General features: G+C 39.7%; 1 protein-coding gene across 1 annotated transcript in view; it reads right to left on the bottom strand.

Annotated features, from left to right (window-relative positions):
* LOC126204437 (serine/threonine-protein kinase SIK3) overlaps nucleotides 1-17,249 on the bottom strand; it is a 538,421-nt gene that overhangs the window by 76,726 nt on the left and 444,446 nt on the right. Inside the window, exons 10-11 of the mRNA XM_049938826.1 lie at nucleotides 14,972-15,106; nucleotides 13,587-13,764 (exon numbers count right to left, since the gene is read on the bottom strand). Of these exons, the coding sequence (XP_049794783.1) occupies nucleotides 13,587-13,764; nucleotides 14,972-15,106 (313 nt within the window). The remainder of the gene's footprint in view (nucleotides 1-13,586; nucleotides 13,765-14,971; nucleotides 15,107-17,249) is intronic.

Here is a 17,249-nt window from a genome sequence, read left to right as displayed (position 1 = left end):
GAGCCCATTTTTAATGCCCACTTTTACTGTGGAACCCTAGATTTGATCTACAGTATATTTTACATGGAAAATTCCGCAAATGGATTATTTTCAACAAAAATGACAATTACTTCAAATATTTTAACCAAAAAGTAATTTCAAAATTAACTCAAATTTAAAATAACATGATAAAATGGCACTATTAAATTTAAACTATAATGACATGAAGAGTTACTGGTTCTTATTAGGAAAACTTAATATTAGGCTTTACAGATGAAAGTTGGATTCTCATGACAGGTTTGGCATTTAGTCCGTGGCAATATTTATTTTTTGTCAACACACAAGCTGAGAACCCTGTTGGGAACATATATGCAGTTGCAAACAGTTAAAGTACAAACATGGTCTTTTGCAACAGTTCAAGCTATTTATTATTAAACTGCCCCAGAATTCAGCTAACAGCTTTAATTACAATCTTTTCCAGTCCTTTATCACATGCCAATCCAATAAAAGTTTAATATCCTTGCTGACATGGTCAAACACTGACAACATAGGGGCTTTTAATCCACAACTCATTTTGATATTTAATCTGCTTTTCATTTGTAAAATATGGTTTAGAAACTTCATTCAAACTTTTCAGGTACTTCTTCAGTAATTGTATCCTTTATTCCAACCCCCCTCTTCTTCTAACACACCACTTATTATTGGGAAGCAATCAGACTAGTAGGAGGCATATAAACTGTCCAAAATTCTATTTTTTCTGGAAAGCAGGACTTTTTCCATCAGCAACAAATACACTCCTGGAAATTGAAATAAGAACACCGTGAATTCATTGTCCCAGGAAGGGGAAACTTTATTGACACATTCCTGGGGTCAGATACATCACATGATCACACTGACAGAACCACAGGCACATAGACACAGGCAACAGAGCATGCACAATGTCGGCACTAGTACAGTGTATATCCACCTTTCGCAGCAATGCAGGCTGCTATTCTCCCATGGAGACGATCGTAGAGATGCTGGATGTAGTCCTGTGGAACGGCTTGCCATGCCATTTCCACCTGGCGCCTCAGTTGGACCAGCGTTCGTGCTGGACGTGCAGACCGCGTGAGACGACGCTTCATCCAGTCCCAAACATGCTCAATGGGGGACAGATCCGGAGATCTTGCTGGCCAGGGTAGTTGACTTACACCTTCTAGAGCACGTTGGGTGGCACGGGATACATGCAGACGTGCATTGTCCTGTTGGAACAGCAAGTTCCCTTGCCGGTCTAGGAATGGTAGAACAATGGGTTCGATGACGGTTTGGATGTACCGTGCACTATTCAGTGTCCCCTCGACGATCACCAGTGGTGTATGGCCAGTGTAGGAGATCGCTCCCCACACCATGATGCCGGGTGTTGGCCCTGTGTGCCTCGGTCGTATGCAGTCCTGATTGTGGCGCTCACCTGCACGGCGCCAAACACGCATACGACCATCATTGGCACCAAGGCAGAAGCGACTCTCATCGCTGAAGACGACACGTCTCCATTCATCCCTCCATTCACGCCTGTCGCGACACCACTGGAGGCGGGCTGCACGATGTTGGGGCGTGAGCGGAAGACGGCCTAACGGTGTGCGGGACCATAGCCCAGCTTCATGGAGACGGTTGCGAATGGTCCTCGCCGATACCCCAGGAGCAACAGTGTCCCTAATTTGCTGGGAAGTGGCGGTGCGGTCCCCTACGGCACTGCGTAGGATCCTACGGTCTTGGCGTGCATCCGTGCGTCGCTGCGGTCCGGTCCCAGGTCGACGGGCACGTGCACCTTCCGCCGACCACTGGCGACAACATCGATGTACTGTGGAGACCTCACGCCCCACGTGTTGAGCAATTCGGCGGTACGTCCACCCGGCCTCCCGCATGCCCACTATACGCCCTCGCTCAAAGTCCGTCAGCTGCACATACGGTTCACGTCCACGCTGTCGCGGCATGCTACCAGTGTTAAAGACTGCGATGGAGCTCCGTATGCCACGGCAAACTGGCTGACACTGACGGCGGCGGTGCACAAATGCTGCGCAGCTAGCGCCATTCGACGGCCAACACCGCGGTTCCTGGTGTGTCCGCTGTGCCGTGCGTGTGATCATTGCTTGTACAGCCCTCTCGCAGTGTCCGGAGCAAGTATGGTGGGTCTGACACACCGGTGTCAATGTGTTCTTTTTTCCATTTCCAGGAGTGTACATTTTCTCATTTTCTTCAAAGTGTCAAATTAAGTTCATCCATCTGCATAAAAACAAAATTCAAAAGGGAATTGGAAGCATTTAATTTTTATCAAACACCCAATCATTCAACTTGAAACTGTGATCTGAAAAGAAAGAATCCACATTGTCCCTCAGCTCTAAAATATGGGTTCTTATCTTTCTTCAAGATAATCACCTGACCTCAGTATGTAAAAGAAGAATTGTATATGCACTTGCCATGCCCCCATACAATATTTCCCTCATGTCGAGTTTGCCGTTTGCAGAATTGTCATCTGTTCTCTGATAAATACAGCCTTCTCCACTGGAAGTGTTGTCTTTGTAATGACTATCCAAATTAGTAATTGGAAGCAGGAATTAATTGCTAATTTCATAGGGGCTTTAATTATTATTTATTTCTTTTTTACCTTCCATGTTGTCAGTAACTACATGCAAGTTTCATGGAATCCTTGTGTGATGTCCCAGGAAGTGGTAAAAACACTGGTCCCAGTAGCCCTCTCACACTTTACACCACCAGCCAGTGTACAAAAGCTTGTGCTGGAGCTTCCAGTGTCAGTTCTGCCATACAACATAATGTTAAAAAACAATGACATTCTGTAAGTATCCTTTCTTTCCTTCTTCTCACAATAAGCAATAAAGCTGCAGTTGGTGGCATGCCATGAGCTTGCCAGTAACCCTGCTTTTACATCCCACTCACTCAACTAGGAAATGAATTTAGTACAAAGCCCGTAGAACCTGTGGGCTGCGTATCTGAAAGTGGCCAAGCACAAAAAACACTGTAGGCTGCTGTGTGCCACATGAGAGACACAGATGTATGAACTTAATTTGATATTTTGAACCAAATGAGTAAATGTATTTGGTACTCATGGAAAAATTCCTGCTTTCCGGGTAAAAATAGAATTTTGGACAAATTTTATGTGCTCCTACTAGTTTGATTGTTTCCCAACAATAAATTGCCTTTCAACTCTTCCCCCTCTGAATTTTTTAACTGTCTTCGATAAATTAGATGTCTCCTGCAGTGTTAGCTACGTTTCAAATTCATTGTCTGCATGAGTACACACTTTTTACACCGACATTATGATGTTGTGATACTTTAATTCTAGTGTTTCACACTGCAAGCTGCAGCTTTCATTTTAAATGATGCACGCATGTTTCAGGAAGTGGCTCATTTACATTTGTTGTCAGAGAGTTTAGTTGACTTTCATAACTCTCAAGATTATTTCACACAAAATGGAGTGTAATGAAGATACAGGCATGACTGTTTATCAATAATATGCCATTGTTACTACTTATGCAACATAATATTTTGATTGATTATTTATGTTGGACTTTGTAAGGTATCACAAACTAAGTTACATGTAAGTAAATGTAAGTGGATATAAGCTCTCTGCACATGTAATGAGAGAAAATATGGAGAAAGGAGGAGTTGCCTTATATGTCAAAAGTTATCATTGTGCAAAAAGTATAGAAACAAAAAAGTTTTGTGTAGAGAAACATATAGAAGCATGTGCCTGTGAGCTTAAATTAAATAAAGGCACATTTATAATTGTAACTGTATATAGGTCCCCATCAGGAAATTTTCATCTATTTCTGAAAAATTTGGACTCTTTGTTGTGCTATCTGTCAGACAGGGGGAAGCAAATTATTATTTGTGGGGACTTCAATGTAGATTCTCTGAAAGAGGGTAATAGGAAAAATGACCTTGAAGTATTACTCGGTTCTTTCAATTTGACACCCGTTATTGATTTTCCTACTCGGGTGGTAAAGGATAGCAGCTCACTGATAGATAACTTCTTTATAGACCAAGATAAGTTTAACCAGATAAATGCTCAGCCTGTTGAGAATGGTCTTTCTGATCATGGTGCACAGCTAGTTACAATATATGACATAGCTCAATTCAGCAATACTAAACAGTCCTCCAAAGTGGTACGTTCAGTCAACGATTTAACAATTGCAAATTTCAGGGAAAGCCTACAGCAGTTAGACTGGGATGAGGTGTACCGTGAACCTGATGCCAATTTAAAATATAATTTATTTCATGACATTTTTGTAAATGCATTTGAAAACTGCTTCCCCAAGAAAATAGTTAAATATACTCGTAAGAAACCTTGTAAGAAACCATGGCTTACTAAGGGTATAAAAATATCTTGTAACCGCAAAAGGGAAATGTATCTGACAGCAAGAAAGAGTAGTGACCCAGAAACTATCAAAAATTATAAAAACTACTGTGTTATATTAAGAAAAGTTATTAAAAAATCCAGGAGTATGTGTATCATGTCTGAAATCAGCAACTCTGATAATAAAATTAAAACAATTTGGAATATTATTAAAAGAGAAACAGGTCAACCAAGAGCAGAGGAAGACAGTATTACCATCAAATTGAATGAAAACTTTACGAACAAAAAGTCAGAAGTTGAAAATATTTTTAATAATCATTTTCTAAATGTTGTGGATATAGTAGGATCCAGGTGTTCATTAGAAGATGCTAGGCTGTTAATGGAAGAGGCCATACCTATGCAATTTGATACAATTGAAATCTCACCCACTTCTCCCTTTGAAATTAGGAAAATAATAAACTTGCTTAAAAGCAAAAACTCACATGGAATTGATGGCATTTCCAGCAAAATACTAAAAGCTTGTTCTCAACAGATAAGTAAGATTCTCAGCCACCTGTGTAATAGCTCTCTGGAACAGGGCATTTTCCCTGATAGACTGAAATATGCTATTGTTATACCTTTGCATAAAAAGGGGGATAGATCTGATGTCAACAATTACCGTCCAATCTCCCTTCTAACAGCTTTATCCAAAATTTTTGAGAAAGTAATGTATTCAAGAGTAGCTTCACATATCTGTAAAAATGAAGTACTAACAAAATGTCAGTTTGGTTTTCAGAAAGGTTTTTCAACAGAAAATGCCATATATGCTTTCACCAGTAAAATTTTGAATGATCTGAATAACCAAACACCACCCATTGGGATTTTTTGTGATCTCTCAAAGGCTTTTGATTGTGTAAATCATGAAATTCTGCTAGACAAGCTCAAGTATTGTGGCATGAGTGGGACAGTGCACAAATGGTTTAATTCGTACCTAACTGGAAGAGTGCAGAAAGTTGAAATAAGTAGTTCTCGTAACATGCAAAGATCAGCACATTCCTCAAACTGGGGAACTATCAAGAATGGGGTTCCACAAGGGTCAGTCTTGGGTCCTTTGTTGTTCTTATTATATATTAATGACTTGCCATTCTATATTCATGAAGAGGCAAAGTTAGTTCTCTTTGCTGATGATACAAGTATAGTAATCACACCTGACAAACAAGAATTAACTGATGAAATTGTCAATACTGTCTTTCAGAAAATTACTAAGTGGTTCCTTGTAAACGGACTCTCACTGAATTTTGATAAGACACAGTACATACAGTTCCGTACAGTGAATGGTATGATGCCATTAATAAATATAGACCTTAATCAGAAGCATATAGCTAAGGTAGAATATTCCAAATTTTTAGGTGTGTCCATTGATGAGAGATTAAATTGGAAGAAACACATTGATGATCTGCTGAAACGTTTGAGTTCAGCTACTTATGCAATAAGGGTCATTGCAAATTTTGGTGATAAACATCTTAGTAAATTAGCTTACTACGCCTATTTTCACTCATTGCTTTCATATGGCATCATATTTTGGGGTAATTCATCACTGAGGAATAAAGTATTTATTGCACAAAAGCGTGTAATCAGAATAATAGCTGGAGTCCACCCAAGATCATCCTGCAGACATTTATTTAAGGATCTAGGGATATTCACAGTAGCTTCTCAGTATATATACTCTCTTATGAAATTTGTTATTAACAACCAAACCCAATTCAAAAGTAATAGCAGTGTGCATAACTACAATACTAGGAGAAAGGATGATCTTCACTATTCAAGATTAAATCTAACTTTGGCACAGAAAGGGGTGAATTATACTGGCACTAAAGTCTTTGGTCACTTACCAAATAGTATCAAAAGTCTGACAGATAACCAACAAGTATTTAAGAAGAAATTAAAAGAATTTCTGAATGACAACTCCTTCTACTCCATAGAGGAATTTTTAGATATAAATTAAGAAAAAAAAGAAAAAAAAAATATTAAAAAAATAAAAATAAAAAATAAAGAAAAACAAAAAACACAAAAAAAAGTTGTTATATTAACTTAAGTATGTTGTTAAATTAACCTAATTATGTCATGTATTGGAAAATTCGACTCGTTCCACATCATTACGAAATATCGTATTCATGATCCATGGAACTAGTATTAATCTAATCTAATCTAATCTAATCTAATTCCATAGTAGTCACTATGACTGTTCTTGTCAAAATTGAGATTGCAATAAATGAAAAACTTAAATCTGTCTACTCGCATTTTGATAGTATTTTTTGTTGTGCCAAAATACATTTCAAATTCACATCATCTTCAAAAATGTTTCAGTTCTTAGGTAAGGACCTTCACAGATTTATCAACATGCCAGGAAGATGTATCTTTGGGAGATGGAGTGGATTCTTGCTGGTGGCAGTTAAGGCAGTTTTCACATATAAAAAAAGTTAAGGTGTTAAAACCATTGGAAATATACACTTCAATCAGATGTTCCCAAATAAAAAGTTAATTTGGAACTATGATAAGGCCTGTTTACACAACCAAATCCAACTAATCAAGGGACAAAACAGTTGGCTCAAAAGCAATGGCTAAATTACACAACCAGTTCCTTGTATTCCTTGTATTCCAAAATGGCAATTTTAAATCTATACTTATATAAGGTACGAATATAACAGAGGGAAACATTCCACGTGGAAAAAATATATCTAAAAAGAAAGATGATGAGACTTACCAAACAAAAGCGCTGGCAGGTCGATAGACACACAAACAAACACAAATATACACACAAAATTCAGGCTTTCGCAACAAACTGTTGCCTCATCAGGAAAGAGGGAAGGAGAGGGAAAGACGAAAGGATGTGGGTTTTAAGGGAGAGGGTAAGGAGTCATTCCAATCCCGGGAGCGGAAAGACTTACCTTAGGGGGAAAAAAGGACAGGTATACACTCGCACACACACACACATATCCATCCACACATACAGACACAAGCAGACATACTGCTTGTGTCTGTATGTGTGGATGGATATGTGTGTGTGTGCGCGAGTGTATACCTGTCCTTTTTTCCCCCTAAGGTAAGTCTTTCCGCTCCCGGGATTGGAATGACTCCTTACCCTCTCCCTTAAAACCCACATCCTTTCGTCTTTCCCTCTCCTTCCCTCTTTCCTGATGAGGCAACAGTTTGTTGCGAAAGCCTGAATTTTGTGTGTATATTTGTGTTTGTTTGTGTGTCTATCGACCTTATATAAGGTACAACTTAGGTAAAGTCCTATACTCCACAGAATGAAATATTTGTTCTTGGGCAAAGTGGTACAGAAAGTCCATTCTGTGCAGTTCACAATTTCTCTTTCTTTCTTTCTTTCTTCCTTCTTCTTCTTCTTCTTTATTTCTTTTTAGGAGGGGGGGGGGGAAGGAGGGGGTTGTGAAAGCACTGACTTTTATTCCAGAAATTAAGAATTACAATTGATTGCGAAAGGTCTCAAATACAATAACTTTAAGAGTGGTGGGAGGGATCTTGGGTAGGATGTCCCTCATTTCAAAGCATCTGAACCATATCCCTTGTCAGGACTTTGATTAGACCCCTGACAAAGGTTGTGGTTCAAATATTTCAGTCCGAGCTGGTATTGGGTGACAAAGAGGACACTCCTTTGTACCCAACTGTTGGGGCAGTGGGAGGACTGGGGGTGTGTTGGGATGTGGCAAAGGAAATGTTTGTGGACTAGATCTGGGAGATAGTGGCTGCCTGTGAAGGTTTCGATTGCTTGGTTGGTTGTGGAGAGGGGACCAAACAGCGAGTTCATCAGTCCAATCAGATGAGGCAACGACGGGTAAGGAAGTCAGCTGTGCCCTTTCAAAGGAACCATCCCGGCATTTGCCTGAAGTGATTTAAGGAAATCAGGATGGCTGGGCACACGTATGAACCATCGTTCTCCCAAATGTGAATCCAATGTAGTAATCACTGCACCACCTCACTCCGTGTGAAGGTCTTTGTGAAAACTTCAGCATACTGGGTCAGGGAGCAGGCTCCAAACTCACTACCTCATTCCCCTTACTACCTTTATCCTAACACATAGCTACTTCTCCTCTGATAAGGAGGTATACAAACAAATCCGTGGTACCATCACGGACTCTCTTCATGACACCCTCCTATGCCAACCTGTTTATGGGCCATCTAGAGAAAGACTTCCAAGCCTTCAAAACCCTGGGTCTGATTCTGGTTCACTGAAGATATCTTCAAGATCTGGGCTCAGGGCCAGGACACCATATCCCCATTTCTTCATGTCCTCAACACCTTCTCTCTCACCATTTCTCTCAGTTCTTCTCAAGCCAGCATGCCACCTTTTTGGATGCTGACTTCCTCAATCTGAGGGTTCTACCCACACCTCTGTCCACATTAAACCCACCAACCACCAATACTACTTGCATTTCAACAGTTTCCATCGGTTTCATACTAAAATATTCATCTCCTACATTTTAGTCTCTCCCGGTTGGTTATATGTAATGACAAGAATTCCCCTGCACAGTATGCTGAAGGTCTCACAAAGGCCTTCACAGACAGACACTATCCCCAGTCCTAGCCTGCAAAGAGATTTCCCGTGCCACATCCACACATTCACCAAATTGTCCACTATCACAACAGACATCTAGGAAGGTGTGCCGACTTCATTATCAGTTACCATCCCTGAGTGGAGCAACTGAACCATAACCTTCGTCAAGGCTTTGGTTATCTATCATGATGCCCTGAAATGAGGAATATCCTACACAAGACCCTTCCACCCCTCCTAAAGAGGGGTTCCATCACCCACCCAACCTCAACAACATCCTACTCCATCCCAATGCCACTCCCAATCACAACCCCTGCCACAGGCATTATATCCCTGTGGAAGACCCAGCTGGAAGACCTGGTCAATCTACCCATACAGTACTCCTTATTCCAGTCCTGTCACAATCTCATCCTACCCAATCAGAGCCAGGTCACCAGTGAAAGCAGCCATATCACATACCATCTCTGCTACAATCATTGAACAGCTTTTTATATTGGTATGACTACCAACCAGCCATACACCAGAGTCAATGGCCACCACCACCACGTTGTGGCCAAGAGAAAAGTGGCACATCCTGTGGAACGACATGCAGCTTAATGTAACATGCTTAATTTCAATGGCTGCTTCATAACCCGGGCCATCTGGATCCTCCCCTCTACCACCCTATTTTTCTGAACTACGCAGACTTGCATTTTTGTTACAACATGTTCCCTGCTCCCAAAGTTATCCTGGTCTCATCATACACTAACCTACTGTCCCCTGACCTCCACCCCACAGTTTCTGCCCCGTCTACTGGATCACCTCCTCCCAATTCATGTCCTTTCACCCTCATTGAAAGCCACTCTCTGCCAACGCACCCACTGATCTTTTTCCCCTTCCCTGCTCCTCTCTTTTTCTGCTCCCAGTTCCCTACCCTCCCACCTTTCTCTTCTTCCCTGCCTCACACCTTCCTGACACTGCATCTGGCAGCCTCATTCTGCTGCCACTAATCACTGTAGGCACTGCCAGTCAGCGTTCTCATCTTCTGCCGTCTGTGTCTTGCTATCCCTGCCCCTTCTTTGCCCCCTCCAGACTGCTGCTTCCATTTGACACATAAGCTGCAGTCTGCTCTTAGCAGCCAAAGATACTGGCCATGTGTGCAAGATGGGTGCTTACTTGTGTGAAAATCTGTGTGTGTGTGTGTGTGTGTTTTCTTTTCTGAAGAAGGCTTTGGCCAAAGGCTCGTATTTAACAGTATTTTTGTGTGCTTCTCTGCAACTCAATGTTCCATCTTTATTGTGAGTTCCAGTCTGTCCTTTTCATAATATTGGCAGTAACACTGATATAGAGATATAAATGAAATTCTTTCCAAAAACTAAATTTGCCATTATTTTCAGAACATACCTTGTATGTAGAAAACTTTATCAATGACTGATTACCTGTTTAAACCATCCCTCATATTTCAAGTAAAATATTTATTGCATTTGATCACAGAAGGAATTTGAACAATTGCAAACAGCACCATAGCACACTTTAAGGGAGGGGGGCGGGGTGGGGGGGTGGAGGGGGGGGGGGATTGTAGGACGCCAAACGGGCCGACTTTGAGCAGAAGAGGCATCACTGGACATTTTAATTTCCAGTGTCTATAATTTTACAAATAAATTCATAAAACTTTGTCAGCAACACCAGGAAGTATTCAGGATTCACACTCATTACAGTGGAAGTTTGGAAACATAGCAAAATAAATTTTTTTTACGTGCAAAATTTCATCATTTTTTCACTTACTAATGGCTGCATTTGTTGCTATAGGTACACTTTTCTTCATACGTTAGAGAGATTCTTCGATGAATTTTGCACAGCATACATACCATACTCACAGGTGTATGAAACTCTAGAATTTATTGAATTTATGAAAAAACGAATGAACTGTTATATTTTAAACTTAATGTTTAGAAAAAACACAAATTTTATAGTTAATTACCTCAATTTTTACCACAGTTTTTAATAGATTTGGAAAATTCTAGTGTTTCATACACCTTTAAGTATGGTTTGTATGCTGTGCAAAATTCATCGAAGAATCTCTCTTGCTTATGAAGAAAAGTGAACCTATAGCAACAAATACTGTCATAAGTAAGTGAAAAAAATGATGAAATTTCACATGTAAAAAACAATCATTTTGTTATGTTTTCGAACTCCCGCTCCTATGAGTGTGAATTCTGAATCCTTCCTGGTCATGCTGACAAATTTTTATGAATTTATTTGTAAAAGTATAGACAGTGGAAATTAAAATGTCCTGTGGTGCCTCTCCTGCTCCAAGTCGGCCTGTTTGACGTCCTACCCCCCTTAACAACTACCAATAGTCTCACATATCAAATACACAAAATTAGTGCAGTATAAATATAAACGTAAGTTTTTATAAAATTAACAAACTGGCCTTACAATTAACTCACAAATTAAATCCATCTGGTAAAGTCAGGAAATCAGGAAGTCTGGCATCCTAAAATCACTTGCCAGATGGTAAAAATATGTTACTATTAAGTTTTCAAATGACTTTACACTTTCTACACCCACATCTACATACAAACTCCACACGCCATCATATGGTGCATGGTGGAAGGTATTTTGTACCACTGTTAGTCACTCACTTTCATGTTCCTCTCGCAAATGGAGTGATGGAAAAACAACTGTCTATGTCTCTTTATGAACCCTGATGCCCATTCACTCTGTAATTAGGATTTATTAACTTCGGTAACCAATATCACTGTGATGACTTCACAATCACTGATCCTTTCCTCTACATTGACACTGTCAATAGGGTTCGGCCTGTTTGTAGCTATAATGTCTAAAATATTATTTTCCACCATATGAAATGAATAAAAGCAGTCCATTAAAATAACTAGTACCTGATGAGATGCTGACTACTGAAATACACCAGCTGGCATGAAAGATGGAATTGGGAGTAGCTGATGTACAGCTGTCTGTTCTTAGCAATGAAATTTTCAGAAAAATGTCATGTATATCGATTACATGAGTTTACTGCTGGATTGTACAAAGGTTCTTCTAACCAAAGAAAGATGTTGGAATACTGATACCTGGAAGAAACACCCCCACACTGTAAGAATTATGAATACACAAAGTAAAAATTAATAGAAACATCATTTTGTGTTGAATTTTTTAATGCTAGTGATACCAGCTGAAATCGTGCATTCCTCTGCTACCTTTTTTTTGTGTTTTGTGAAATCTGAGAACTATTCATCACAGGAATGCTAATTCCCTGCTGAATTGTAATATTTGTCCTCGATTAATTAGTAATTTATAGTTTATTCATAAATACCAAGGATTTTGTTGAGAATTATCATCTCTATGTATGGAACTTTGTTTTGAGCTTTACTATGCAGAGAAAGAATACAAGCTAGTTGAACAGTTAGTATGAAACATTAACAGTGTATTTCTATTTGTCTGCATGATATTTTGATGAGCAACTCGATCATCTTCTTCAGACGTTGCGAGTAGTGTCGTAATGCATACTCACTGCTTGTACTATAGCCAGACTGCTTGGATTCCCTGTAGCAAGAATATAAAATAACACAACTCGCAGAACCTCAAGAAGATAAATGGGTCAGACGTAAAAATAATGTCCATAAAACAGAAATGACAACTCGACTGTCCACCCAATAGCACACCATTATCAACTTCCTGAGTGTGCAAAAATGCTGTACATATATTTACAAACATACTGTCTGTTTCTTCTTCCAGTACATGAATCTTTAATAGTTTCAAAAACAGAGTTGTGAGTTATGGTGTTACACTTAAAGCCTATTTATTGAAACATGTGAAATCTGTAAAAATGGAACATTAGAATTTATCCGGTTATTGAAAAAACTGTCCATTTTCTATAGCCCGTTATGTAGGATAGATACAGTGCTGCGAGTGCTAATTGTGCTGTACATATAATGAGGTTTCCAGCTTGATCTGAATCAAAGTACTTTCTAATAATTTAGAACCAACAGTATAAATAAAAGAAAAGTTGAGGAGAGGCATTAAAAGCCACAGGGAAAGTGAAGAATGAATGAAATGAACCGTCTAATGGGCATAAAATGTGGGTTGCGGGTACACCAAAGAAAGGAAAGTAACGAGGAGTAACAGAAATGTATGTTTGGAGCACAGCATTGTGTGGAAGGGAATCATGGACTATGGGAAATCTGGAAAAGAAGATAATCAAAGTGTTTGAGATGTGCTGCCACAGCAGGTTATTGAAAATTAGGTAGACTGGTGAAGATAAGGAATAAGGAGCATCACCACAGACTTGGCAAGGGAAGGAATGTACAGATAACACTGACAAAAAGAAGGAATTGGACAATAGGGCACGTTTTAAGACACCGGGGAATAACTTCCGTGGTTCTATTCAGAGCTGTAGAGGGTAAAAACTGTAGTGGAAGACAGAGCTTGGAATATATACAACAAATAATTCAGGATGTCAGGTGCAGTTGTTACCATGAGATGAAGAGGATTACACAGGAGGTGAAGTCGTGGCAAGCCAGAAGGGTGATGACCACAAAACAAATAAAAGTCTCAGACAGTAATTTATCTCCATAATAATGTATGTCCAACAAGCATTAACATGAGCAACCTCAATAAAGACTTGAAACACCCACAACAAGTAGTTGCAAGCACAGCTAAGGATAAAGAAGTTTAACAAGATGTGAGAAGCGACAGTACACTCACTGGCCCCCATGACAGTGGGAGGCTTCAGCAGGTGCTGGTCCTTGATGCTGAAGTTCTGCGGCGGCTGGTGCTGCACGAGCGGAATGTTCAGCGGCAGGTTCGTGTTGGGTAGGATGTTGAGCTGCTGCACGGCGCCACCCGCACCTGCGTCCAGTCCGATGTAGTGCGCCTCCAGCACCTGCAAAGATGTGTACCGCACACTGTGACACAAATCTTTGGCCGAGGATCACGTCTCCGAAACTTCTTTTGAGGCATTCTCGGATACAGAAATATGTCACGTGTGATGTAATACGTGACATGTAACATTACAGCAATAATTTTCAGAGCTCTACAATATAGCAGTTGTTGTGACTATAGCCTCATGCGATACTGGCACAATAAATAACGTCTAACTTCACACATCTTTATCACAGGAATAGTCACACATAAATCAGTGAATCTTGTTACATACTGGCCACCAAAAATTTTCTTACACATTGTACAGTTATGAATACATAAAAATTAGTGAAACTTTTAAATTACAGTGCCTTAAAGTAGAAACAGTGACAGTCATTAGTCTTTCAACTAGTTTCATGGTGCCCTCCATTTCATTATGGGTAACTGAATCTTCTTATTTCTCAATACCTATCACACACGTATTCTACTGACTGACCCTACTGTTTCTCTGTTCCTTCTATTTTCAGTACCAAGTTAATTCTTTCTGCATGCCTGAGAGTACGTCATCCTACTAATCTTCCTTTTCATGTGGAAAATGTTTCATTTATTTCTTAAAGTACCTTTTTTGTCTATCACATTTTTAATTAATTTCCTTCTGTATCTTATGATTTCAAGTATCTCTGGATCATTCTTCTTCTGTTTTGTTCCTGCTCATCTTTCATTTACTTACAATACTGTACTCCAGAAAATCCATTTTAGAAATATCTACTACTATGGCACTGGTCACTTTTGGCAGACCCCTTTCGTTGCCTTCATCTCTCCGAGGTTTCTCGTAAAGTCTTTCCCACTTTGCCAATCTCTTTATATTGTGGTATCTGTTGGCAAAATTCTTCCACACATTACACAATTCCTACTCTAGTGACACCACCAGATGCATCAATGTAAGCAAACTGTCGGTGAGTGTCATTACATCTATGTCCGGCAAGTGCACTTACAATGAAGGGATGTAATATCTCCAGCTGACTTCTCGCCTGAGGCCAATTTAAACCCAAGCAACCACAAGCTCGCTCTCATTCTATATTTATGGACTCTGCCAGAAAATGAATTCTTCTGCATGTTATTCTACACAGCAAATTACAAGCAATAAATATTACAAAATAAGTGTAAGTTAGTAAACTGATTAATTCCAGAAAATTATTATTTTCATTGTACAAGTTTCATTTTCTAACCTGCTCGTGAGCTGTATCTCCTGGCCCAACTGTGTGTCTCCTCGCAGTTAGGTACCGATCCACTCCTGAACCACTTCTGGGTTGCCGTGAGGTTTCCTCTGATTCAGATTCCATAGGCATGTCAACATCTCCGAACTGTAAACAAAAAAAATTAATCTCTTCCCTCTGTATAACGGTTGACCACATTTCCCTTGTCTGAGAGGTCCAGTTTGCAACCAAGTACTGACTAGAATTACAAATGAGCGTGTAAGAAAACATTTTCAATTTACTGAAGTATACAATGAGGGGGGGGGGGGGGGGGGCAAAGAAGAAGAGGAGGCAGTAGCTGCTAATCTTAAGATGCTGTAAGCGTGTAGTATTGACCAGGAAATAGTAGAAAAGCGCTTACTATGCAAACAACAATGACAATAATTGACAATATAGTGTAATTGAATAGATAAAAAAAATCTACTCACCAAGCGGCAGCAGGAAAACAAATCAATACAAAAAGGTTTAACTTACACAATCTTTCAGAGCCAGTGGCCTCGTCTTTTGGCAGAAGAGTTGAATGCAAAGTAAGACAGATGAAGGAAAAGGACTGGAGAGGTTTAGGAAAACGGGTACAGTTCAGACAAGTCACCCAGAACCCCAGGTCAGGTGAGACTTACCAAACGGAATGAGAAGGAAAGCTCTCATCCCATCCAGTAAATCTCTCCTGGCCTGCTCCCATCCCATCCAGTAAGTCTCTCCTGGCCTGAGGTTCTGGGTGACTTTTCCGAACTGTCCTCATTTTCCTAAACCTCTCCAGTTCTTTTACTTCACCCCTCTTGCTTCCTCTTCAACTCTTCTGCTAGAAGAAGGAATTTCTGGCTCCGGAAGCTTGTATAAGTTAAACCTTTTTGTGTGTGCGTTCAGCTGTCGCTTGGTGAGTAGATTACTTTTATCTATCTAATTACATTACATTACTATGCATACATATAGTCTCAACAAAGATTTGGTGTGATGTTCTTGGATAAATCTCCAGCTGCCCTTAGCACTTTTAGAATCCAGAACAGAGCCATGAGGATCATTGAAGGAAGCAAAATTATATACTCTTTCAAATCTATTCTCAGAAAGCCGTCTCACTTATATATTCCTGAGACTTTTTTTTAAAAAAAAAACATAGTGCTATCTGAATGCAGAATACATGAAAACTGGAATTCTCAAACATTAAACATTACACCACAATAAATTCAAACCGGCATATGTTACATGCCAATACAGAACTTTGTAAAAAAAGAAGTATTCCACAAGGGCCTTTAGCTGTTCAATATAATTTCCCCACAAGAATAAAAACTATTGCAAACAATACACAGTTTGTAAATCCATGAAATCTTATTTCGCGTGTCACTGTTTTTGTTCTATAAAAGAATATCTAGAACAGTAAATGTGCCATTTATTACTAAGTGATGTATTGCTCTACTATAGCGAGTTGGGAACATCTGTCATGCTCTGAAACACATCACGTGATTTGTCACCTCCAAATTCTGAGCCAACTGGTGTTATACCCCAACATCTCTGGATAACTTGTCCTCTATGTATCATCAAAACTTTCAGAGACGTGGAGGGATAGGGGTGGGGGTGGGAAGGAAGTAGTAGAGGGAAAGGAGGGATTTGAGGAAGGTGAGGACAGAAAATTTAAAAAATAACAAATCTGACAAAGTAATTAAAGTTCCTTCATAATTTTGGCCCAGTAATGCACTGCCCCTAATAAAAATATGGTTCACCCTAGACCTAGCACATTTCAGAAGAAGAAGAATACAAGACAAAATTACTCGGAAGGTATTGCTGCTGCTCACATAAATCACATAACTTGTTCTTGAGAGTTTAATTGGTATGGTAAAATAAGAACTCTCGACATCCACCTCCCTGTGGCAGGGAGGGGGGTTGGGGTGGGAAGAGCAATATATGAATATAAACATCATTATATTCTAGTGGCTAAAGGGAGACTCTCGGAATAAGGAGTAAACACTCCATTACAGATCCCTATGGATATTCTTAATATTTTCACCATGCTTATGAATGATCTTTAAACAAAATGATCTGGACACAGATCCCCAGGGAGGATTGTCTTGAGCAATGTACCAAGGAACCAAAACTAATTGATCTAGACAATAAGATATGCATTGGACACCACAATGATACAAAGTGGAAAAATACACAATGTCAACAAAGAAATGGAAAGAAAGAAGATCAAGACTGTGGGCACGAGTGAGATGAGACGGCCTGGCTCTAAGTGACACTGATGAGCACAGAGTTT

The sequence above is a fragment of the Schistocerca nitens genome, chromosome 9 (genome assembly GCF_023898315.1).
Source record: "Schistocerca nitens isolate TAMUIC-IGC-003100 chromosome 9, iqSchNite1.1, whole genome shotgun sequence".
In the NCBI taxonomy this organism is placed as follows: Eukaryota; Metazoa; Arthropoda; class Insecta; order Orthoptera; family Acrididae; genus Schistocerca; species Schistocerca nitens.
The sequence above is the reverse complement of the archived record's forward strand: the minus strand, read 5'-3'. Positions and strand labels throughout refer to the sequence as shown.